This window comes from Sus scrofa, chromosome 13, assembly GCF_000003025.6.
Source record: "Sus scrofa isolate TJ Tabasco breed Duroc chromosome 13, Sscrofa11.1, whole genome shotgun sequence".
In the NCBI taxonomy this organism is placed as follows: Eukaryota; Metazoa; Chordata; class Mammalia; order Artiodactyla; family Suidae; genus Sus; species Sus scrofa.
Genome location: NC_010455.5, coordinates 65040885 through 65066367, shown reverse-complemented (window position 1 = coordinate 65066367; position 25483 = coordinate 65040885). Strand labels below are relative to the sequence as shown.

Sequence of the window (25483 nt, the reverse complement as noted above, 5' to 3'; positions counted from 1 at the left end):
TGCACAGGCAGACATTTCCTTGGCTGCACGTCTGGACCATGGACAGGGATCTGAGTGACGAGGACAGTAAGTAGAGGCGGTCAGGGTGAGGGGTGCCCGCCTCTGTGGGGTGCTGAGCCAACACCTTCCCGCTGTCCTTGGTTGTCCGTTTGCTGAGAGCATCCTTTCCTATCTTCCCTTCCTTCCACCTTAAAAGCCCATTTGCATCCTGCTGGCTCTTCTTATATTAGGTGCCTCTGGGCAATGGAGAAGCAGGTCCAAATCTTAGATTCTTTTTCCTTCCTTTCTCTGGTTGATAGTCGTCCCCCTTCCCCCTACCCAGAGCTGCATGTGAGCCTGAATATGAAGATTTTCATTTGCCACAATTGCATTAGTTCTTAAATGAGGTTAATTTTAAAGAAATGTCAGTAAAATGTCTTTAGGCATGATCTTCCTCTAGCAAAAAGCCGGCTTGTTCATTTCCTCACATGAAACATAGCCCTGGCGACCCCATCTTATCATTGGTGCGACAGAAATATAATGGAAACTAAGAACTACTTAAAGAGATAAAGAAGGAAGTTTTTTTTTTTTTTTCTTTTTCCTTTTTTTGGCTATCCTTCAGCAAATGGAATTCCCGCACCAGAGATGAGATCTGAACTGCAGTTTCGACCTATGGATCCTTAACTCAGTGTGTTAGGCTGGAACCTGCGTCCCAGGGCTCCAGAGATGCCACTGATCCCGTTCAGAATTCCAGGAAGTGGTATTTTAGGAAGAGATGTGCTATGTTTTAAAATAGGAAATTTTTATCCTGAATTTGGAATGGGCAACACAATGGAGCATCAGATTGGGAATTGGGAGGCTAGGGTTCATGTCTTAGCTCTGCTGCAAATTGACTGTGTGATCTTGGACAAGTCACTTAACCTTTCTGAGCCTCAATTTCCCTATCTGTAAAGGGAGATAAATTGGGAGTTCTTACTTTAAAGACCATGAAGGTGAGGGCAAGATGTTGTGTGAATGTGCTTTGTGTGTGTGTCAGGGGGTGGAGTGTCCAAAACTTTCATTCAAATCCTAGAGAGGTCTGTGGCACTAGTTCGTTTTCAGAGTTACCAAACTTGGTTACTTTGAAGTCATGTTATAGCTTAGGGATGGTCCTCAGGACTCTGTTGAATCTGTTTGTAGTGACTGCTCTTGTCTGTTGTCTCAGTTGTCTCTCCCAATGAGCAGACCTATAAAGCCCTGCTGTAGGGAAATGAGATCAAGGCCCTAACAAATAAAGTGATTTCCCCCAAGATGCCCCAGTAAGGAAGCTCCTGACAGGGGACCAGGGTGGGTCTGTCAACCTACCTTTAAAGTGTTCAAAGTCTCATGGGGGAGTCAGACCCCATGTGGCTTTTTGCACATTATTCTTGCAGAGCCTTTTGAGAAAAGCAAGGATGGGGAGTGGGCACGGATAAGGGAACCACACCCGCCGGCTTCGCAGGAGTTGAAGTCATGGCTGAGTCAGGTTGAACTGGGCAACGGCTGGTGTTGTGGGCAGGAATAGCCAGAGTAGGGATGGAGAGGGTGTGTGTGTGTCTGTGTCTGTGTGTGTGTCTGTGTGTGTGTGTGTGTTGGTGGGGGGCCGGGGGGCGCTAAGTGCAAACATCAAGGTCGTGACATGGCAAGTTGCCTCTTCAAAGGAGAGGCAGCCCTCAGAAAGCCCAGCTGAGTGTGGTCGTGTCTTGGCATGAGGGCTTTTTCTACAGAGCACGAGTTCCACATCCCAACTAGCTGAAAACCAGTGGTACATTCATTTACTGCATTGTCTGGTGGAGCACAGAGAGGGCTGACACGGGTGGAGGAAACTTCTTTGCCATTTGATTCCCTGGTGCTCTCACTCACACTGTGCACTTTCTGTTTGCTCCCCTAGATGTTTTCTCGATGGCACTTACCCCAAAGCTCCCACATTTCTCTCTCAAGCCTTAAGCAGGCTTGCCTCTCTCTCCCATTCTGTTTCTGCTCTGTTCTTTACCACCCCCTTCTCAGCCCCACCCCCGTTTGCTGTCTTCCCTTTTCTCTGCTCTGGACCACATAACAAGGCTTTTGTCCCATCAGGTGGGCAGATGAGAATCTTTTCTTCCTGTCGCATGGGTAGCATAGGGCCATATCTGCCAGAAGCTTGGATGTTAGCTATGGGCACTAGTGAGCCACTGAGATGTGTGAGATTGGGGGTGACCTGGTCAGGCTTTCTGGTCTTGCTAAGAAGTCCATTAAATAGCGTGGCCAATTATTTGGTTGTTCTTGGCAAAACAGTATTTTTTTTTCCTTCTTCTTTTTAATCTTAGGATTGTCTGAATCACCTTTTTTTAAGAATTATTTTAAATTGTGGTAAAGTACACATAACATTTACCACTTAACCATTTTTAAGTGTACACTATATTCACATTGTTGTGCAACCCTTACCCCTTGCCACCATCCATCTCTAGAATCTTTTCTCACACAACTGAAACTGCACCCATTAGACACTTGCTCCTCAGCCTCTGCCCCATTGGCCCTGGCAGCCATCATTCTACTTTCTGTCTGTGTGAATTTGACTTCTTGAACCTCTCTTGGACCCTCTTAAATGAAGTTCAAACCAGAGGCATTTATGTGCACCAACTGTATGCAAGGGTTGGCAGGGGGTTGGGGTCCCTGTCCAAAAGGGGCTCTCACACTTCTTGGAAAAGGTAAGATATAAAATGAAGGAAAGGGAGTTCCCTGATGGTCTAGTGGTTAAGGATCTGGTGTTGTCACTACTGGGGTTCCAGTTGGATTCCTGGCCCAGGAACTTCCTCATGCTGCAGGTGTGGCTAATAAATGAATAAATAAAAGTGTAAAAAACAAAGGAAAGCACACGGACCGTGGAGAGCCATCTGAGCAGAGTTGCGACATGATTTCAGTGCTTTGACAATGATTAACCTGGAATCAGGGGCAGAAGATGCGGAGTCCTTTAATCCTCCAAAATTAAAGGACCTGGCTTTTTAAATAGAGAAAGTTAAGGGAGTTACCATTAATGACATCTTTCTCCACAAGAAAAATTCCTTCCTATACAAAAGAAAAATAGCTGGTGCCTGGTGAGCAGAAACACCACCTGGGGAGCACTTTGCCAAGCTCTCCTGGTAACCATATGATATGTGTGCATGGAGCAGGGGAGTATTCACCCAGGTGGAAAGGCTGTGGGGCTTGCAGCCAGGATCTAAGTTCTAAGTACTGTTTCTGTTTCTGCTGTGACTGTGCGAACTCATCCTAAATCACATCTTTGAGCCTCATCTTGTTCTACGAAATGGGGAAAACAGTGGTTGTCATGAGGTGCAAAAGCGTGCAAGAACCATCCTTGGCCTGGGCATGGCATGTGTGAGGGAGCAGTGGTCCAGCTGGCTGGGTGCCCTGGAACTCAGCCCGATGTCGTGGAAATGGTGATGTGGCTGGCGGCCCCCATGCTGGGCGCCACACAATGTCCTGTGACGTCGGCATTCCTGTTGTGCCCCATGCGATCTGCCCAGGAAATGACGCAGCCTCCTGCGCTTCAGCTTGGAGGTCTTTATTTTTGTCCACAACATAATGGGGATATTAATTTAGCTCTGACAAATGGCCAGAGGTCAAGGTGGCTCCCGGTTGATGGATGGAGCTCTGAGTTTCCCACCTCTCATTCTTCCCTGCTTCCTGCCCCTTTTGTTTGGTTTCCGGCAGGACAGAGCAGCCACGTGGCGTTTCCTTGTCTTCTGTGCCAGGAGGGTATCGATGCCTCAGCAGATCCAAGGCTTCTGGGTGGGTGGGGGCCCTCCCTGGGGAGGGGCTGTGACAGGCCTGCCTTTCTTCCGTGCTTGACATTTCACTTTTGTCCCCTGGCTTAAAGGAGCACAAAGGAAGACCCTCCCTCCTCAGGTCCAAAACAATGACTGAATGTTACATGCCCAGTTTGGGGCTGAGAGCTGTGTACAACTCGTCTGGTTAGATGAGTACAAATGTCACCTGTTCTCTTTCACAGCCAGGGGAGTCAAGTGCTAGGAGGATGAGGCCTGGCACAGTGTCGCCTGTTAACTGGCTCAGACACCAGCCTGTCAGAGCCCGGCTTCCTAATCACTGTGCCCAGGGATACTGATGCTCATCATCCCCAGCTAGAGTCCAACCTTGACCCTCATCTTGATTTTTGTTAACTGGGCTCATAGAAACTGCACGGATATGCATGGACCTCAGCCCCAGAAAGGTTCAAATTCCAGCCTCCCCCTTCCTGATCCTCCTCAAAGCCCCCCACACAGATGAGCATCAGGTCAGGGTGGGCCAAATACAGTTCATGGGCCAAAGCTGACCTGGTGTCTGTTTTGTAAAGTTCAGCTGGAACAAAGCCACACTTACTCAGTTGTCTATTGTTCGCAGTTGCTTTCAGGGCACAATGGCCAAGGTGAGTAACTGAGATAACTATACCGTCCCAAGAGTCTGAAATATTTACCACCTGGCTATTTGTAGAGAATGTTTACTGATCCCTGGGCCCCCGGTGGAGAATAGCTTAGAATGCTGATAAACTCAAGAAGTGAAACAATATTGAGAGCCACGATTTGAAGACTAATTCCAGGTGACTTCTCATCTTAGTGGCTTTAGGACACATGGACAAGGGTTTGAAGTTTTGGGATGATGCCACTTTACATCACACCCACATCTGCCCCAGGGCTCTCACCTACTTCTTGGCAGAATCATTTACTTATGAAGATAAGTTTGCCTGCTGAGAAAGGCACTCTCTACAAACACTCTTCTATTTCAGCTTCCTTTGGAAGTTTCCTGCAAGGAGGAAGAAGTTTAGAGATGCATAGGTATTTCTTAGTGTCAGAGGACAAGTACATCTGCAGCTGGGAGATGGAGGTGCTGGTATAGCAGCATTGTTTATTTTTTTAATGACACGCCCTCCTTCACTGATCTTGGCCAAGAGTTCAGGCGTTCAGGCTTCCTCACCACCTGACATCTGTCTCTACTTCCAGGTAACCTAGACTGTTCCAGTTTTGACCACAATCTGCTTATTCTTCTGGCCTCTGTTTTTTATTAACCTCTTAAGGACAGGACATATTGTTTTAATTTTTGTAGTGATAAAGTGCTATAGGTTTTAAAGAGCTGCAGAAAAGAGAAGGATCTAGGAGATGAGGTGGATCAGCTGGAAGCATGACCTGAATGGGCTTCAGAGAGTTACTGCAGAGAGAATCCCCTTCCACTCTTTGTCAGTTTACCCTTTGAAGTCAACTTCCTGTGATCAGTTGGCCATTAGAAAGACAGAGCTGAGGGATCCTTATTCACCAGCCTGGGGGCTTTGGGGAACAGCTTTAATGGGTGGCCCACTAGACTGGAACTGGAGTAAGGAGCCTCTGTCCTGCTCTAACTCCAATGCTGTGCACCCTAGGAATACTTCAGTAAACTCTCTGAGCCTCAGATGCCTCATGTCGAGTCCTGCCTTTCACACCTCCAGGGGGGAGGGTGGGGTGAGGCAGCAGGTATGGGAGATGCTTTATGTGTTGTCCTGCATTTCCAGGGGCCAGGTCTTATTATGCTTTCCTCCTTGGAGTCTCAGAGCCATACGCATCTATGTCACAGCCTGGAAGATTAAGATGAGATTTTAAAAAATAGTTATGTAGTGAGTACTTCTTGCAAAGGCTTTGCCTCATAAAAAGTACTTGGAAAGAGCAGCAGCTTTGGAGACAGAAGAACCAGGGTTTCTTCCAACTCCATCACTCACTGACTGCGTGATCTTGGGCCCATCACAACCTCTCTGAGCCTCAGTCTCCTCATTGGTAGAATGTGCTAGTGGTGTGTCAATTTGGGTCATCCAAGATCCAGACACCAATATGGCTTGAGACATCCAGAGGAGACCTGTGCAGGGACAGGGGGAGAGGGAGCAGGTGTAGGCAGGGACCATTCTTAGACCACAGTTCAAGTCAGATACCTGTGAGAAGAGAAAGGATGCAGGAGGAGCCTTAGACTATTGGGGCTCCCAGAAAGTCTTGGTTGGCTCTGTGTAGAGTCTCAGAGTAAAGATGCCCAGTAGAGGAAGTTGCACGGCCAACTGCCCACACACCAGTGCCTTAAAACAACACAACAACCATCTTATCAGATTTCATGGTATTCTGGGTCAAGAACTTGGACGGGGCTCAGCTGGGTGATTCTTCTGCTCCATGTGTGACTGATTAGGGTCTATATTGGTTTGAGCTGATGTAAGCTGTAATAAAAATACCATATACTTGAGTTCCCGTCATGGTACAGTGGAAATGAATCCATGACTAGGAACCATGAGGTTGCAGTTTTGATCCCTGGCCTCACTCAGTGGGTTAAGGATCCGGCATTGCTGTAAGCTGTGGTGTGGGTTGCAGATGTGGCTTGGATCTGGCTTGGCTGTGGCTGGCAGCTGTAGATCTAATTAGACCCCTAGCCTGAGAACCTCCATATTCTGCGGGCCTAAAAAGCAAAAACAAACAAACAAACAAAAAACCCCATGGACTGGGTGGCTTAAACAACAAACCTTTTTTGTTTGTTTGTTTGTTTTTTGTGTTTTTTAGGGCTGCACCTGTGACATATGGAAGTTTCCAGGCTAGGGATCAAATCAGAGCTATAGCTGCCAGCCTTAAACCTCAGTCAGAGCAATGCCAGATCCAAGCTTCATCCAAAACCTACACTGTAGCTCATGGCAAGGCTGTATCCATAACTCACAGAGCAAGGCCATAGATCAAACACGCATCCTCATGGATTCTAGGTGAGTTCTTAACAGACTAAGCCATGAAGGGGCATTCCAAAAAACAAACATTTTTTTTTTCTCACTATTTTGGAGGCTGGGAAGTCCAAGGTCTGAAAGGGCCTACTTCTGGTTTGTGGACAGCTGCCTTCTCACGGAGTACTCACAAAGGAGAGAGAGGGAGAAACCCTTAGTCTCTCTTCTTCTAAGGACATTGATCTTCATGAAGCTCCATCATCAAGACCTCATTTAAACCTAACCCCCTTCCAAAGGTCCCAGCTCCTAATATCACTCCGTTGGGGGCTGGGTACAGACATGCAGTCCATAAAAGGGTGGCTCATTGTATTCAGCAGGCAATTGCTCTGGACTGGAGGATCCATGATGGCTCTGCTCATATGTCTGATGGCTTGGCAGGGTGGCTGGAAGGCTGCATTCTATTCTCTCTGAGAAGTCTCAGGGCATCTCCACATGGCCTCCCCAGTAGGACAGTCTGATTTCTTACCTGGCAGCTCAGTCATGAAGCTGAGGGGCTTCAGGAGCCCAGAAGTAGGAGCTATAATCTCTTCGTTGATCCCTATATTCCCCTGGTGAAGCAGTCACAAGCCTGTCCAGGTTTAGGGGGAGGAAACAGACCTGACTGTTGATGAGAGAAGCATCAAAGAAGTGTGCCCACCTGCCATTTGATACCTATCTCCCGAGGCTGTGGAATATGATGCTGTTTATAAATCATTTGTCCTGGTGACTGGCACACAGTAGGTGCCCAGCAAATAGGAGCTGCTCTTCTTAAGGTTTTTCTCATCATTGTTATTTCTGCTGCTGCTGTCATACCCCAACCCCCCATCACTGCCTGCCCTGTGTTGGGTGTCCCCATGGGGCCAGAGACCCACCAAATCATGGCCTCTTTAAGATGCACAGCCCTCACCTGTCAGCATTGCTCCCCACATCCCCCCAACCCCGGGCTCAGCACCCCCGCTCTTCTGCAGGTGTGGTGGACCTCAGCTTTGAGGCTGAGAGTCCTCTGGCACCCCCGGCTGAACTCCTGGAGAGGCTGCCCAGCTGTGACTGGTTTCTTCAAGGGGACAGTAAGTCTTTCGTTGGTGGGGTCTTGAGTCCTGAGGCCTCTTCCTGGGGCTTATGCTGTAATGGGGGTGTCTCTGGAATAGGCCAGGCTGGGAGAGCTCCCTCTCCCCTGGGGGCCCTGAGAAGCCCTTTGTCACTGTTGGGAGGGAATAGGAGGACAGAGGGCATAGGCCATGTCCACGGCCCTTCTATGACCATGTCCATCTCCATTTAAGACCAGGATAATGCTGATCTTAGAACTGCCATTCTTCTTCTTCATCTGTTCTTTCTCACATTCAGCCCATCTTTCCTTCTTTCACCCCACACATACCTGAGCCTTTGAGCCAGACTGTGGAGCCCCTGACTCCTGCCTCTCCTCCAGGACACCAGATATTCTTCCCCCCTTTGGAGGCTCCGGGGAGACCTCAGGATCAACGGTGCTGGTCCTGGTTCCTGGAACACAGGTGAGCTCTGGAAACCCTCAGGAGCTATCACATGGGCTCACACGTGGTGATCCCCATGTTACCACTGTCCCCCTGGGAGTCCCTGTCAGGGATCTCAGGGGCCTTGGATCTCAACCCTGATGGTGCATCGGGACCACACCCACTGGATCAGATTTTCCAGGGAAGGAGCCAGGAGTATGTGTATTTTACCAGGCTCTGCAGGCTGTCTGGCTATCAAGGGGGGTGTTGAAAGCCTAGTCTAGATCAGGGGTTGCAAACTATGGCCCCTGGGCCAGATCCAGTCCACCGCCTGTTTCTGTCTATCAAGTTTTATCGGCACACGGTCACACATATTTATTTCCTTACTGACAGTGGCTGCTTTTTCCCTATGACAGTGGAGTTGAGTGGTGATGTGGAGGCCGTGTGGTCCACAGAGCCTAAAATACTTACCATCTAGCCCTTTACTGAAGGTCTGCTGACCCCCAGCTCTGCTTCCTGACTCACCTCCCTGCTTGGAGGACTCAGGGCAGAGCTCCTGCTGCCCATACAGCTTTGAGGTGGAGCCATGTCTGTTCCAGCTCCTGCCTCTGGGCGGGGTGGCCATGTCCTGCCTTCCACAGTGTCCTCCAGGTGCTTCTGGCCCTGCTGCTGCCTGGTCTACCTCTCTTCTCCCTGGCCCACTGGGTGTGTCTTCAGACTCTGCTTCCTGTGTGGAGTCATCCTGGCCCCTCTGCCCCCCAACACCCTTCATCTGCTGTGCACCTCCACCTGCCCTCAGACACGCAGGCCATCAGGATGGCGTTGCTGGGGACACAGCGTGCATGGGGCGTGGCTTACATTGGAGGTGGGCTGCCATGGAGAAAAATATGAAGATGCGGTGCAGAGGAGGGAGGAAGGGGCCCCTGCTTACTGAAGGAGTCAGGACGGGAGGGCTTTGCTGAGGGGCATGGCAGCCGGGCCTCAGGAGAATCTTCTAGAAGGAGGGGAGTCATCCAGAGACAAGGCCGAGGAATGGTCACTTAGAATCTGCCTTCCCACCTACTGCAGCTTCCATCCTGCAGGATCACGGGGAGTCTCTCTGGGCACAGCTGTCAGAAGCTTCTCAGCTGGGGTCTTTCCATGACCATTAGTCACAGCTCCTCTGGCTGAGGTCCCCAAGGGCAGGCACCTTGACTGGCCTAACAATGCCTCCTTTTAGCTGTGTCACATCTTTTCTGGACCTCAGTTTTTCATATCTGTTAAATTGCATTTTTTTGTTTGTTTTTTGTTTTTGTTTTGAGTTCTAAGATTCTATCAACCTGTCTCCCTAGCTCCACACTTCAGCCAAAGTGGTTTTGTTGTCCTCTCAAAGGACCTGCCACTTTCCCCCCTGGGCCCCTGGGCGTCTGTTCGCAGTTCCTGATGCCAGAAGCACCCTCCCCAGTTGGACACCCAGAGCCAGGACGCTCCTGTCTTCCCGTCTCAGTTTCCATCTGCACAGTGAAGGGCTGGCTGGCCTGGGTGAGCCTGCAGGCTCTACCTGCACCCATCGTCCCTCTGCTTGGTCCCCAACAGAGTCCCTGTGGTGACAGAGGAGGTGGCCCGGGAAGCCCTCCTCAGCTTCGTGAACTCCAAGTGCTGCTATGGCAGTGCGGCCGCTGGCGACCTTGTCATCAGGGAGCTGAAGCAGCAGGCCCTCTGCAGGGTGAGAGGCCTGGGGGGGTGGGTGGCTGGTGGGGGCAGGAGAAAGGAGCCTTGAGGGGGGCAGTGCGTGAGAATGGCAGTGACGTTGCAGTCCCTTCTGCCACTTCTGGGGTCTATAGTGATAATGATACGAAGAATGATTTTTATCAATCACACCGAACAGCTTGACTGCATGAGGCATCACAAAAAGCACATTACATATATGTCTCATCGAATCCTGCCAGCTGCTCTACACAGTGGGTATTGCTGTCACCAGTTAAGAGGAGGAATTGGACATTTAGAGAGCTGGAGTTACTTTCCCCCAGACATGCAGCTAGGAGTGACCAAACTGGGATTCAAACTTAGGGGTGCTGGTACCAAAGCCCTGTTTTTATTTTTATTTATTTTTTGCCTCTTTATTTTCCCCTGTCTTTTTAGGGCCGCACCTGCCAGTATATGGAAGTTCCCAGGCTAGGGGTCGAATCAGAGCTGCAGCTGCCAGCCTACACCACAGCCACAGCAATGCGAGATCCGAGCCAGGTCTGCAACCTACACCACAGCTCATGGCAGTGCTAGATCCTTATCCCACTGAGTGAAGCCAGGGATCAAACCTGCATCTTCATGGATACTAGCAGGGTGCTTAACCCACCGAGCCATGACAGAAACTCCAAAGCCCTGTTTTTAAAGACACAACTAATCTGTTTCCCAAAGGGGTGGGTGGGAAAGGACTATCTCCTCCCCTGATCCCAGCTCCCTCCACCTCCCCCAAGTTTCATCTTTGCTAAGGATCATTTATCCACCACTCTCAGGCCTGAGGCTCCAGGGAGGGTCTGTGTCTGGTACGGAGACTACACCATTGTCACCTTCTGCCTTGATAGGGACAGGTTTAAGTTCACATTCTGTAGTGTCACTGGTGGCTGGAAGGCACGCAATCACACAGAAACCAGTCTCGCAGGAAGTGGTCAGAGCAGGGATCTGGGGTACAAGGTCTCTGCATAGCTGTGTGACCTTGGGCAAGTCAACTGACATCTCTGAGCAGTCCTTTCCTCAAGTGGAAAAGGAGCCAGGCCAAAGTCCCTTCCCGTTTTGTGATTCTGTGGATGAGGATTAAGACGGAGTGTCTTTTTTTTTTTTGGCTTTTTGTCTTTTTAGGGCTGCTCCTGAAGCATATGGGGGTTCCCAGGCTAGGGGGTGAATCAGAGCTGTAGCTGCTGACTTACACCACAGCCATAGCAACTCAGGATCCAAGCCGTGTCTGCGACCTACACCATAGCTCACGGCAACACCGGATCTTTAACCCACTGAGCAAGGCCAGAGATCGAACCTGCATCCTCATGGATACTGGTCAGGTTTGTTAACCACTTAGCCATGATGGGAACTTCAGAGTGAGTGTCTTGATATCAGATAAATTCCTCCAAAGGGGGCACTTGGAGTGGCTGATTCCAGCTGCCTCCATCTGTCAAAAGACAATTTTTGCTTCAAAACTTGCCTTGTAGACCATTTTTGTGTATAAAGAAATGGGGAACTAAAGTCACCCAGATGTGTGCTGGTCACAGTCACAGGAGATTTCCTGGGGCTGACTGACCCCTGCAGATGTCCCTGATCATCTGTGACAGAAGTCACTGCTGCCAGCCTGTTCCGAGCAGCCCTTGGGCACTGGGCGCTGCGTGGGAGCCTTTGTTCTCTGCGCTGAGCCTGGGGTCTGGGAGTTCCATCATTTGGCCGAAAACTCTGCCTTCCTAAGGGCATGAGCGGGTACATGCTGTTTTTCCTCTGTAGTATCGACTAGAGACCTTCAGCGAATCCAGGATAAGTGAGTGGACGTTTCAGCCCTTTACTAGTAAGTGAGTTGTCTGCAATTGTTTTAATTGGGGGCAAATATGGCAGGGGCTGGGGGAGAACTTTGGGACTTGTCTCAGCCACTCACCCTGAGTAAGATGCTTCTCTACTCGGAGCCTCGGTTTCCCATCCCCTGTAAGAGATTGGGGGGTGGGGGGATTTCCTCTTGGAGACTTTCCAGGGCTGATCAAACCATTTCCTGTCCAGGAAGTGGTTTGCAGAAGGGCCTGAAAAAGTCTAGTGTTTGCCTTTGGCCACAGACTGGTGCTTCCACGCCAGGTCAGACGGCTAAGACAGAGAGGGTGCTCGGGTGCCTGCCTGCTTCCCAGGCCAGCCCCAGCACCTCCTTGGGACTCTAGACCCCCACCCCATTTGCTGTGCCACCCTGACTTCTGCTAACCCCCCTAGAGGCTGAAAGGTCTCTGCCTGGGAAGCCCCATGCCCCACCTCTTCTCCCTGTTCACCACTCTGGTTCATCCTTCGAGACTCTGTTCATGCATCCCCTCTTTGATGAAGCCTTTAAAGATTTCTTCTCCTGCTGCCCCCTTCCCAGAAGAATAAGTCAGTCTTCTGAGTTTTCAGAGCCCCTTTTGCACCTCTTGTCCAGAGCACTTACTATTATCATATTCCATCATATTGTGTAATGCATCTCCTTGAATGGAGGAGGAATAGGAGAAAGAAGTTCAGTGGTGCAGGTGGTGACCATAGTGATGACAGTCCTTGTTTATGGGTCCTCGGCATGTGCCAGCCCTCAGCTAAGCATTGGTGTGCCTTCTGCTGTGAAATTTTACTACCATCCTATGTAGTAGATTTCACCATTTATCCCCATTTTATTTTATTTTATTTTATTTATTTATTTATCTATTTTTTTGTCTTTTTGCCATTTCTTGGGCCGCTGCTGCGGCATATGGAGGTTCCCAGGCTAGGGGTCTAATCGGAGCTGTAGTCACCGGCCTACGCCAGAGCCACAGCAACGCAAGATCCGAGCCGTGTCTGCAACCTACACCACAGCTCATGGCAATGTCGGATCGTTAACCCACTGAGCAAGGGCAGGGATCGAACCCGCAACCTCATGGTTCCTAGTCGGATTCGTTTACCACTGCGCCACGACGGGAATTCCTATCCCCATTTTAGAAAAGAGAGAATTGAAGGGCAGAGGATGGAGGAACTTGTCTGAATTTTGCAGCTAGGAAGTACCCAAACCAGGAGTCAGTCAGGTCTGCTTGACTTCAATACATGGGTGCTTAACCACAGACCCTAAGGGGACACTGGCCTCCCTGTCCCTTAGCCCCAGGGTCTAGCCTAATGCCTGGCACTGGATGAAACCTCTGTACCATTTGGCGAATCAAAGAAAGCTGGTCCTCGCAGCCGTTTGCTGATCTTCCAACAACCCCTTTCTCTGTCAGACCACTCTGTGGATGGGCCACAAAGAGGGACTTCCCCCAGGCTTTGGGACATCAAGGTCCAGGTCCCCCCAATGTTTCAGGAAGATACCAGGAAGTTCCAAGTTCCTCACTCATCACTGGTCAAGGTAATGAGCTGATTGGAATCTTTGCCCTTTTCTCTGAGCCAACTGTCTGGGCCCCACTGGTTTGCTTCAAACTCCATCCTTTTAAAAAAGAAACCCAGAAGCCAGGCTGGTGGGTTATTCCTTGGTCAACAAATAGGCAGAATTCTTAAGAAACCCAGTGTATGGAATGTAGTCCCATACAAAATTTCTTGCAAATTAGGGTGTATTCACACAGCAACAGGATGGTACACAATTGTCACAAGCTTTAAATAGTAAGCATTTGCATTTTTAGACCATCTGAGTGTTTTTACCTTTTTTATTTTTTTGGCCTGTAGATAAATAGCTGAATGAAATGGATATAAAATAAATTTAAGGCATTGTCGGGATTTTTTTTTTTTTTTTTTTTTTTTTGTGCATGAAAGTCATTAGGGGAGCAGAAGTTGACATCCATACTATTTTATAGAATTATAATCAGGACAGGCAGTGGGAGTAGCCTGATGTGTTACAAAAACACAGCTGAGATGTTTTATGTTATCTTCTCATCTAATTACCTGCCTTGTTTTCACTTTAGAACTTGATTCAAGCATGTAATTTTACCCTATGAGTTTTCATAGCATCATAAAATGAAGGGGGCTTTGAGAGATCAAGAAAGTGTTTCCTTCTTTTCTCCAGGGTGGAAAAGTGATTTTGATTCAGTGATTGAATTCCAGTAGCTAGCTCACTGCCATTCACAAAAATGCCCTCCATTTTTTATGTCTTCTATCCCCAAAGACCACTTTAGCTTCCTAGTGGGCAAAGGATGCTAGCTTTTGTGGTTTAGCCTGGGGGTGTGAGTTAGGATGTGGGAGCTCGAGACCCAGTCTCCCATCTTAGCATCCAGGACAGACTGAGCTGGGGATCTGATGAGATGGTAGCGTGATCTCCTTGGCTTGGCATTCAAGGCCCTTGAGAGTCCCAAACAAGAGTGAATGGCCATCCTCCCACCTTGGCCTGAACTGCTGGACTTCTGTGTGTGGGATGGTGACATCATGGGGGTGGGGATGAGTGTAAGGGTGGTGAAACCAGGAGCTGCTGGTACTTGGGAAACCAGATGGAGGAGAGTGTTCACCCTCAGGAATGCCACAAATGCCACGGGCGAGGACGCTACAAGTGCAGCGGCTGCCATGGGGCTGGCACGGTGAGTCATGTGTGGCTGTTGGTAAGTGATATGTGGGAGCGAGGCCACGTGGGGAGGGAGGTAGGGCTGGATTGGGGCCTGGGGCTCCCGGACACGATGACCTCAGACCACTCATCCTCCCTTTCTGGGCCTCCACTTTCCTACCTGTAAAATGGGAACATTGGATCGGGCAGTCTCTACTGACTTTGATGCATTATGATTTTAATTCTTCTTTCTTCTCTTCCTCTACTTACGAGTGTTTAAGTACCTGCTTGCTGTAGAAGGACTAAGACCTACGGTCCTTCTCACAGAGATCCTCTGTCTGTGGGGCAGGCTAACAAGTGACCACAGGGCAAGTGCCAAGACGTGAAGTTCCGGGGCCTTCCAGGGACAGCATAGATGTAGGCTTTGGATTAGTTTCCTTGGGCTTCTGTAATAAATAACCACAAACTGGGTGGCTTAAAATAACAAATTTATTTGCTCAGAGTTCTGAAGGCTGGAAGACTAAAATCAAGGTGTCAGAATTCCCTCTGTGGCACAGTGGGCTGGGAATCTGACTGGAGCGGCTTGGGTTGCTGCAGAGGTGCGGGTTTGATCCCTAGCCTGGAACAGTGGGTTAAAGGATCTGGTGTTGCCACAGCTGTGGCTCAGATTCAATCCCTGGGCCAGAAACTTCCATATGCTGTGGGTGCAGCCAAAAAAAAAATTATAAAAAAAAATTATAAATAAGTAAGTAAATAAATAAAATGAAGGTGTCAGCAGGGGTAACTCCTCCTGGAGGCCCTGAGGGAGAAGCCATCTGTCTTCCCCTGGCCTGGCAGTGGCTGGTGGTCCTTGGCTTGTAGCCACATCGCCCAGCCTCTGCCTGCCTCCATGGTTTCCTGGCCTCTCTCCATGTGCATCACTTCACAGCCTCCTGACAGGGACACCAGTCATTAGCTGTAGGGCCTATCCTTTCCCAGTATGACCTCACTCTCACTAATGACATCTGCCAAGATGATTTTCAAATAAGGTTACACTCTCAGGTTCTGGTAGATGTAAATTCCAGGATGGGGAAAGAGTCCACTCTTCGGCCCAGTGTGGCTCCCTGGCACCCAACCAGGCCTTCGTGGCATCAGCATTCTCTCAGAAATCTCTAGGCTACTAGTGGTCCCAGCAGTCAGGCCACGTCCCTGACTGTTCTCTGCTCTCCCCCTTCCCATTTATGCCCAATCTCTTGGACACACACTGACCACTTGCTGCTCTAAGCTGGGCCTCCTCTATCCTTTATCTGCCCACCTGCCCTTCTGCCCTTCTGGTGCCCACCTTCTGCCTGCTGCATGCCTGCCCCTCTACCTGCTCCACAGCTCTTTCCTTCCTCAGGCTTTTACTGGAATGTCTTGGGGGCCCTCCTGAGCCCACTGTGGGGGTGTAGCCTGACCCATCTCTGGGGGCCTTTCCAAGATGAACTCCAATCTTCTCCAACACCAAGTTCCTCCCCAGCCCACCCCTCCCCCCACCTTCCAGCCATGGCTGTTTGGTTGGGGATGGTCCCTGGAGTCATAGGGGTCAGAGAGGAGCAGGGAAGGCTGATGTCTCAGGAGGAGCAGGGATGTTAGGATGCAGGGTCTTTAAAGCTACAATTGGAGGGGTCCAAAGGCATTCTGCCTCTAGCCCTCTGAAGTTACAGACCAGGGGCCTGAGGGCCAGGGAGAAGAGGTACAGAAATGGCTCAGGGAAGATCACAGGCTGGAATGGAACCAGGTCTCAGGATGCCCTTTGCCTGCTCCCCTGGGAGGCTGCTGGGGGCTGAGGCTGCATGTGTTCACAGGTGCGGTGCCCATCCTGTAGCGGGGCCAAGCGCAAAGCCAAGCCTGCCCGGCGTTGTCAGATGTGCTCAGGGTCCGGCCGGCGGAGGTAAGAGTGGGGCCTCCTGGCACAGAGCTGAGTGTCCCCAGTGGCGCTCTTGCTTTTTACCACCTGCCCTTGGTAAGGCAAGTGGGCACCTTGTCTTTCTTGTCACCCCTGTGTCCCCAGAGCTCTGTGCATTGGACATGCCGTCACTTAGGTAAGAATTTCTTGAGGTCTGGTATCTTGAGGTGGGGGTGGAGCTCATGGGGCAGGGACGAGGCACTATAGGCAGGAAGGGAGGCAGGGGGTTAAGGAGACCTCTTCCTGCTCATGTGGAGGGGAAGTGAATATGGAAAACCAACCAAATGTGAGATTCTTAATCATCCAAAAATTCTGGGTCTAGGCAAACCCTTGTTTATAACCTACTGCAGAGTCTTCCAGGAAGGTCGGTTGATTGACCAAATCAACACAGTGCCATCCCTGTTCACAGGCCTTTGCAAACAGTGGGCCGTTGCCTTTAGGACATGATGTCCTTTCATGTATTTATAAATCTTTAAAAGGAAACAGGAAACCATGAGGAGTGAGACTTTTCAAAGTTATGTTAGTTGATGATACTTTTGGCTCATCAAGGCCAAACACCCAGGCCATCTCTAACAACACCCAGGCCATCTCTAACAAGCCAGATGGTGAGGCTGGGGTGCACCTGCCACCTGTGGAGGGTAAATAAGTTTTTTGATTTGGAAGGAAACTCAGGTTTCTCTCATTTATAAGTAAAAGAACTCCAATTCAAGCTAGCTTTAGCCAAAAAAAATCAATGTTTAGGCCCATGTAATGGAAAAGTCTAGGAATATATTTCCAGGATGACTTCAGGTACAGCTGGATCGAGGTGCTTAAACCATGTCACCAGCAATCTATCTCCATCCCTCACTCCGCTTACCTTTGTGTCAGCTTCATTCTCAGGCAGGCTGTCTCCTGTGGTGGCAGAGGGGCCAGCAGCTCCAAACTTAGTAACCTCAGTGAAAGAGGGTGGCCCTTTCCTGATAGTTTCAACAAAAGTTCTGGGGTGGATCTCAGGGCACTCACGTGGGTCATGTGTCAATCTTTGTATCAGCTGCAGTGACCAGAGAGATGGAATAAGCTGATTGGCTGGCTGAGGTCCCAAGCTGGTCACAGAAGGGGTGGGGATAAGCTCAGGAACCATGTAGGCTGGGCAGGAAAAGTGTGGTCTCCAATGGGAGATCAGGCCACTGCTATGAGAAGCAGGAGGTCTGGATGGTGGGCCATGGAAGAAATCCCTGCCCATCACAGCCCACATCTCAGAGGAGGGATGTGGGGGTGGGGCTCGGAGGCCACCAGGATGCCATGACTGAATGGTACTGATGGTGTTCCTCTCAGATGCAGCACATGCTCGGGGAGGGGCAACAAGACCTGTGCCACCTGCAAGGGGGAGAAGAAGCTGCTGCACTTCATCCAGCTGGTCATCGCGTGGTATGTGGCAGCTCTTGACACCGTGGCCTGGTGGGGTGGCTGGGGGATGTGACCTGGATTGGTTTTCACAGAGAAGCCCCACTCGACTGGGGGCTTCACAGTGCAGAGACCTGCTAGAGAGGAGTCTCAGGGTCCTAAATCCCCACGTCAGGGAAGCTCCAGTGCATTAGAGTTTGTCAGGCACCTTGATAATAAGCGCATCACAGGTGAGGATGACAGGAGGTAACAGAATTGTCTGTACTTCACTACTTTCCCATTTTCCATGTGAGGATGCTGAGTCCCAGAGAGGCTAAAGCACTTTCCCAAGGTCCCACTGGTAGTCAGACAAGCACTCCAGCCTTGGTCTACCTGATTCCATAACCTACGTTCTTTTTTTTTTTTTTTTTGTCTTTTTGTCTTTTTGTCTTTTTAGGGCTGCACCTGCAGCATATGGAGGTTCCCAGGCTAGGGGTCCAATTAGAGCTGTTGCTGCTGGCCTACTCCTCAGTCACAGCAATGGGGGATCTGAGCCATGTCTGCGACCTACACCACAGCTCATGGCAACACCGGATCCTTAACCCACTGAGTGAGGCCAGGAATTGAACCCACATCTTCATGGTTGCTAGTTGGGTTTGTTAACCACTGAACCATGACAGGAACTCCATAACCTATGTTCTTTTCTTTTTTTTTTTGTTTTTTGTTTTTTGTTTTTTGTCTTTTTGCCATTTTCTTGGGCCGCTCTTGCGGCATATGGAGGTTCCCAGGCTAGGGGTCGAATTGGAGCTATAGCCACCAGCCTATGCCAGAGCCACAGCAACGCTGGATCCGAGCCGCGTCTGCAACCTACACCACAGCTCACGGCAATGCCGGATTGTTAACCCACTGAGCAAGGCCAGGGATCGAACCCGCAACCTCATGGTTCCTAGTCATGTTCGTTAACCACTGCGCCATGACGGGAACTCCCATAACCTATGTTCTTAACAGACCCACGGGCTTTGTTCCTCATCCTTTTCAATTCCAGGAAGAACAACCTTTTTGAGTTTGTATCTGAGCACCAGCTGGACTGCCCTGGGGAGCTGCTTGCTAAAGCCAGAGGAGAGATCCTTTTTAAGGATGAAAACACCATGGTAAGGAGGGCTTTGCCACAAGGGGAGCTGGGTGTGCCCCCCACCCCCAGCCCCCAGCCCCAGGGAGGTGAGGTCTTCTGGTGTTTTGGAGGCACTGCATTCCTTTGGAAAGACAGGCTGTGCAGGACGCCACCAAGGGGCCAGTTCTGTCTTGAATTTTACATATTTGATCTTCCCTTCTTTCTCTGTTCCTTTTCCCTCCCTGTTTTGCCCCTCCTTCCTTTGCACGAACCTTGAGACCTTCCTCCTACACCAGGTATTATTCTAGGCCATGAGGACGCAATAAAATAGAATCCTGCCCTGAGATCTCTCACTCAGTGAGGGGAAGGTAATAATAGTATTTTCACCTGTGTCAGTTGGTGCTTGGGGTCTTTGAGAAACACACAAGCAAGTAGAGAGACAGGAAGTGGGGGTGTTTCCTCTGGGGTGGGGGTCAGGGCAGTGGGGAGTGGGTTGTGTGACCCTGGGGGCAATGGTATCCAGTTGAGGAACAGAGGTCCTGAGGAGCAGCAGAGGGCAGGGACTCTGGAGGGCAAGGAGCTGGGCAGGGCAAGGAGCTAAGAGCTGAGAGCTGCCAGCAGCCAGATATTGTACACGAGGAGTCACCAAACTCTGGCCCTTGGCTTGCTTTTATAAATAAAGTTTTACTGGCACACAGCCTGTTTGTTTACATATTGTCTGCGTCTGCTTTTGAGGTGCAAGGGCAGAGTCCAGTAGTTGGCCTTCAAAGCATGAGTATTTACTATCTGGCCCTTTATAGAAAAGATTTGCTGCTCCCTGTTGTCAGCCTTGGCAGGGAATTCGGCCTTTATGGGACATCCTCCTTCAGTTTTCTTTGGGAGGGTCAGTTTTTCTTCCTTTTTCATTTCATTTTCTTTCCTTTTCTTTTCTCTTTTTACAGTATGTAGCTGTTTCAGGTTGGCTTCTTTCACTTTGTAGTATGAATTTTAAAAATTGAGATATGATTGACATATAACATATTAGTTCCAGGTGTACATCATTTTCCATTTGTATAATTGTGAAATGATCACCACAGTAACTCTAGTTAACATCCATTGCCACACAGTTAAAGATTTTTTTTTCTTCTTGATCTACTCAGCAACTTTCAAATATCAGATCCAGAATTAGCAACTGTACTCACTATTTGGTACATAACATCCCCAAGACTTATTTATCTAATAACTGGAAGTTGACCCCCTTCCTCATTTCACCCATCTCCTCAGTCCCTATCTTTGGAAACCACCAATCAATTATCTGTATCTGGGAGTTTCTGTTTTTTTTTTTTTTTTTAATAATTCCACATGTAAGTGAGCTCATAGGGTATTTGCCTTTTTCTGACTTAGTTCACTTAACATAATGCCCTCTTCCATCCATGTTGTTGAAAATGGCAGGAGTCCCTTCTTCACTGCTGCATAATAGTTCTCATAATAGTTGCTCCTTTCTTTGCCCCAATCCCTCCCTTGGCTTCCTAAAGGCTCACCTCAGGCATCACCCCTCTAAGAAGCCCACCACCATCCCTAGTTAGGTGGCAGCAAAGGCCGGAAGGGTGGGGGAGTTTCCTGTCGACAGCACCTCTTTTTAATTGCTGGCGTTCCCGAGGCTCTAACAGGGTCAGCAGAGGTTTAACAAGCTCCACCCATTCTCTCCCCAAGGACCCGGGCCCTCCCTCCCGGGGCTGGTGCTCTGGCAGTCTGTCAGCATCAGCCTCCAGGGCTCCAGGTCAGGGCAGGGGTCTGCGTCTCTCCCAGGTGTACCCCATTGTGGACTTCCCCCTGAGGGACATCTCTCTGGCCTCTCAGCGGGGCATCGCCGAGCACAGCGCTGCATTGGCCTCCCGAGCCCGCGTCCTGCAGCAGGTGAGCCAGTGGGCTGGGGCCGGTGGGAGGTGAGCTGCCCAGCTGCTGGGGCTCCAAGGTCACTGTTGCCTCTGCTGGGAGGCTCCTTCAGGAAAGTGGCAGGGCAGAAGGATGGGGGAGGGGGTGGAGGGGAGGAGCCCCAGACCGAGGAGCACAGGGAGTACTGGAGACCTGGGGCTGTGTGGCGAGAGCTGGGCAGGCCAGACTCTGGGGCCTCGGTGAGAGGTTTGGATTTTATCCTGAGAGTGACAGGAAACTTGTAGGGTTTTGCATGGGAATGTGGCTCAGAGTGATTTTGGTTTCTCACTCTCTGGTATTCAGAGAGGGGAAAGGAAAGTTGCAGATCTAGAGTCCTAGGCAGGACTGTAGCCCAGTGTCTAGCCCCTCAGAGGTCTTCCTTACTCCCAGGCCTGTCTTTTCCTTGCCTCCCAAGACTCACGCTGGTTGATGTGCAGCCTTATCAATGGGCATTAGATGGCGGTGGTGCCCCTTGCGTTCCCAGGAGCCAGTCGGTGTGTGTGTGTGTGTGTGTGTGTGTGTGTGTGTGTGTGTGAGAGAGAGAGAGAGAGAGAGAGAGAGAGAGAGAGAGATGGAGGATGGGAGGGAATGGGGGTGAAAGAAATGCAGGTAGAAGATGAAGGTTTGACCAGGAAATATCCAGCACCTGCGCTCTGCGAGGGTCTGTCATGAGGGGTCCGTCAGGGGTGGTGTTGGTCTGAATCTTCCACACTGGGTGCAAATCCTGGTTCTCCCACATCCCGAAGTGGTCCTGGGCCAGTTATGAACTCCTCCTTCAAGTTCATTTTCTCACCTGTGAAAAAAAGATGCTCCGACCTCTTCAGAAGGTTTTGAAAGGATGAGCTCATGTGTTTTCATGCTCAAAAAGCCAGAAGCCAGTGCTCACAATGCCCGTTCCTTCTGTTCCTTTGGCAGTGAACGTTCACCTCCTTTGTGCACACCTCCCCTCTTTGCAAAAGAGAGAAGCATGTGTTTAATTTAAAATTCATATTGACCATCTTGGAGCTGGAATGAACTTCAGAGAGCATGGAATGGGGGCACTGCAAACTCAAAGGCTTGGTGGGTGGGTGGTGCTGTGGGTGGGAGGCCTGCTTATCCAGAAGGCAGATCAGGCCTCCCCTCAATTCTGTGTGGCACAGGGTCAGAGATTTCAGACTTTCTGAAGTCCAGATTTTTAGATGAAACCTTCAAATTTTCCGGTATTGAGGACAACATTTTTATAATGCTAGTAACACTGTACGGGCTGATGGGTCGGCTTTGGCCTGTGGCCCTTGTTGGCTACCCCTGGTCTAGCTGACCCTCATGACTCTTCCAGTAAATCAGCGGAGGCCTAGAGAGTGGGATTAATTTAGGCAAGCTCACACAGCTTCTTAGTGGAAGAGCCCAGGAGTAGAACAATTTCCCAACTCCATGGAAATGGTATTATCACCTGCATTCAGGGTACTCAAGCCACTCTCTGAAAGCCAGGGTAGGCTTGCAGTGACATCAGCTGCATTTGGGATTCAGGGCCCTTGTCATCCAGCAGACATGCAGGGATAGTCATTTCCCAGGTGAGGACCTGCTTCCAGCTCTGGCCATAGTCATGGCTCCTGGCCCCTCTCTTCTGTTTGTAGGCCTTGATGTCCTCATCTGTAAAATGGGTGCGATTGGACCTTGCCTTGAGTTGGGCTCCACAGAAGCAGCTCTGAGATGGGGATCTGTGTGTGAATCATTTGTTAAGGAAGGGCTCCCAGGAGAGATAGGTAAAGGGGTGGGGGAGTTGGGGAAGAAAGAGGGACAGGCCACATGGAGTGGGGGGTATAGCCAGTGGCTCCCTGAGTGTCAGTCACACCTCAGTGGCCATTCGCCTGGAGCTAATGTTTGCTCTTCAGTCCCATACACAGAAGACCCCAGATGGGTCTGTAAGGGCCCTTGCATTGGAACAGGATGGTGGGCATTAAGTGAAGAGCCCCCAGTATTGAGGTGTCCACTCTGGAGTTGACAAGAGGATCAGGATGTGCTTTTAGCACAAGTGGTTTGCTTGGACCTTTCTGCTGCTGAGGCTGACCATTCGAGTCCTTTTTGAATCCTTCATTAGGCGGAGGGCAGTGACAGCCTGAGGTCACCCAGCATTTTAGTGGCAAGCCTTTGTCTAGACCCTGGGTCTCCTGGGCTTTCCTTGAGGACACAGCCTCATCTCGGGTGACACAAGCCATCTGTGAGTCAGTCCAGAGCCGGGAGGGTTGAACCAGGGGCAGACATGCATTTTCCTTTAAAAAGGAATGTAATGGGAGAAGAGGCCACTTCTGTGAATATTTTTCCTAAGTTGTCCTTTGACTCTGGATCTATAGACAAAGATTCATGCTGCTATTTTGTTCAGGTTTGGGGAGTTAGTGAGTAGAACCACGTGAGGAGACAGCTGTCACTGTGTAGTGCCCTGGCCTCCCCTCTCAGACCTGGGATCTGCCCATTCCAGGGCCACGGCCAAGGCGTGCAAGCAGATGGATGGCCGATGATGATGAGATAACCGCTGGATGGCAGGTGGTGTCCTGACCAACCTGTGGTTTCCAATCTGAGACCTCTTCAGTCAGAAATAGAGGCACGCGGGTGTGGTTTTGCTGGGCTATCTGATCTTAGTAGAAAAGTCTGGAAACAAGGGTGGTTCTGACCCACGACCCCTGGCTTTCCAAGCAGTCATGTTGGTTCCCATTGCTTCTTACTTCTTAGCTCCCATTTTGGGTCTCTGGTACCAACAAGGCAAGGGGATCTTCTTTTATCTCCAAAAGTATTGCTTGGAGGTCAGTTTCCAGCACATGGAGAAAACTCAGTCTCATGATCTTGTTCAGTTTTCTTAACAAGTTTGCAATAGAGAAATTTTAATCCCCATTTCACAGATGAGGAAACTGAGGCCTAGAGAGAGGAAGAGGGAGGGAGGTCACACAGACCGCTTCATGGGAAGTAAATGCCCAGACGCTGAGTCCTCTCTTCTGGCTGTAGTGTCACTCACCCTCTGTCTATACCCAAAGGAGCCTGCTTCTTGAGGTCCCCTCCCTGGCCTGTTTCCCTCTCCTCCCAGGGACTCTGGACTGTCACCTCCTGTGAGGAGTCTTGGGTTCTTTTCCCAAGGAGGGGACTTCCTGCAAGTAGGAGGGTCTGAGCCTGAGCCACCCATACCACCTCCCTCTGGGGTTGGGATCCCCAGATCTGAGTCTGGGATGGGGAGTAGCTTGTGTGGAGGAACATGGGGTTTTGGCACAGAGCCTGGCCTGCAGTACGTCCTGAGAAAGCGTGGCTGGATGAGGAGTAACTTCATCATGTGGGTTATGCAGGTAGTTGTCCAGAGGTTCTGAGAAACTGCTCAGAAAAGGGATCAGAGAATGAGGGATTTAGGACCCCTGGGTGGGGTGCCCCCCAGGCTCTCAGGTAGATGTGGACATGAGGGAGGAGATTTGAGCTTGAAGCAGGTATAGCCAGAGGTGGAACTTGACCTGGATGATCTTCCAAACTCGAAGTTCCGTGACCCTCAGTCTCCCCATTTGTAAACAGAGGGGAAACTTTAAAGTCTTTTCTCACTGAAAATCCTGGGGTAGAGGGGGAAGGGTCTGAGAAAACAGCCTGGAGAAAGCAGCCCACCAAACTTTGGAATTTCTTTGGTGTCTAGGTTTTCTCTTAAGATTTCATCCCAATTATATAATCCACTCCCTAATAGCTCTATTGTTGTCTTACTATAAAAATGTTTCAAATGACATTACATCCACCTTTCTCTGCCTTGCCCCCTCCCCTCCCCACCTAAAAACATGAGGAAGATGTCCTGTTTGGCCGTTGGCTTTCCAGTCCTCCTGAAACTCCCCTGGGGATGTCTGCATCCCTACCTCATGAAACTTAGAATCAGATGATGGTTAAAGATGAGAAGTCAGTTTGGGCCAGGGCTAGGGTGTGTGAAGGAGCATAGTAGAAGCATCTAGAAGGCAGGCTGGAGCCAAAAGGCCAACTCCAGAGCATGACTTTCAGCCCACAGGTAGTAGGGAGCCACTGAAGATTCTTGAGCAGGCGAGTGACTTGATCAGAACACTAAGGTTTTTCTCGGTCGATTGTTTGCTCAGCGCCAGACCATTGAGCTGGTCCCTCTCACGGAAGTTCGTTATTGGTACCAAGGAAAGACTTATGTCTACTACATCTACGGCACTGACCACAGAGTGTACGTGGTGGATTACCCCGAGAAGTACTGCTGCGGCTGCACCATACTCTGACATCGCACAGCTGCCCCCAGCGTCTGCCACTCACATTTGCCATCGAGGATTGCGGAGGTTTCTGCATTGACTCACTGTTGACTGCTCTGGACAATTACATGCAAACCCCAGTGTGTCCTTCCAGAAAATTCAACTCCTCTGTCAAATGACTAGTCTTTCTGGAGCCCCTCTGCTGGAATCTGTCATGTGTTTAACCTACGAGAATTCATACTACACACAGTCCTTTAGGAACCGTCCCTTAAAGGGTGGGGGCTTTGCCTCTGGCCTCTGAGCAAAAGCCCTGATTGAGTGTGGGGCTGATTTTGTTTTTCCCTGGGTCCGTCTCAGTTCTGGTGTGTCTCTGCAAGTGTGGGTCTTTTGTGGAGCTGAGTGATTTTGAGAGACTGAAAGGTACACAGGAATTGGTTGCCAAATAGTGCGCTTCAAATAGTGCACAACAAATAGTGTACTTTGCAGAAACAAACAAAATTGTACTCCTCATTCTGTGGCTCAGGAATTTAGATGGAGCCATGGTGGGATGGCTGATCTCTGCCCCATGATGTCTGGGGCCTTGCCTGGAAGATTTGAAGGAAGGGGTGGCT

General features: G+C 50.0%; 1 protein-coding gene across 2 annotated transcripts; it reads left to right on the top strand.

Moving 5' to 3' along the window:
* On the top strand, window positions 1–25175 carry SSUH2 (ssu-2 homolog (C. elegans)). 2 transcript variants are annotated; one of them, XM_003358510.4, is made up of 12 exons: window positions 9–66; window positions 7690–7788; window positions 8148–8229; window positions 9763–9892; window positions 11650–11710; window positions 13116–13240; window positions 14334–14396; window positions 16186–16271; window positions 17601–17693; window positions 18694–18799; window positions 20548–20655; window positions 24756–25175. In XM_003358510.4, exons 1-12 carry the CDS (start codon window positions 39–41, stop codon window positions 24900–24902), a joined length of 1128 nt encoding a protein of 375 aa, XP_003358558.3. In that variant the 5' UTR covers window positions 9–38; the 3' UTR covers window positions 24903–25175. The 2 variants fall into 2 exon arrangements, with proteins under 2 accessions (XP_005669800.2, XP_003358558.3); XM_005669743.3 differs by lacking the exon at window positions 7690–7788 and having other exon boundaries at window positions 1–66.

Bases quoted from the DNA above. Each gene is read 5' to 3' on its own strand.
- SSUH2 (XM_003358510.4), top strand. From the start codon at position 39: ATGGACAGGGATCTGAGTGACGAGGACA. The intron at 9,893-11,649 runs GTGAGAGGCCTG...TTTCCTCTGTAG, and splicing joins AGCAGCAGGCCCTCTGCAGG to TATCGACTAGAGACCTTCAG. The intron at 16,272-17,600 runs GTAAGAGTGGGG...TGTTCCTCTCAG, and splicing joins TCAGGGTCCGGCCGGCGGAG to ATGCAGCACATGCTCGGGGA.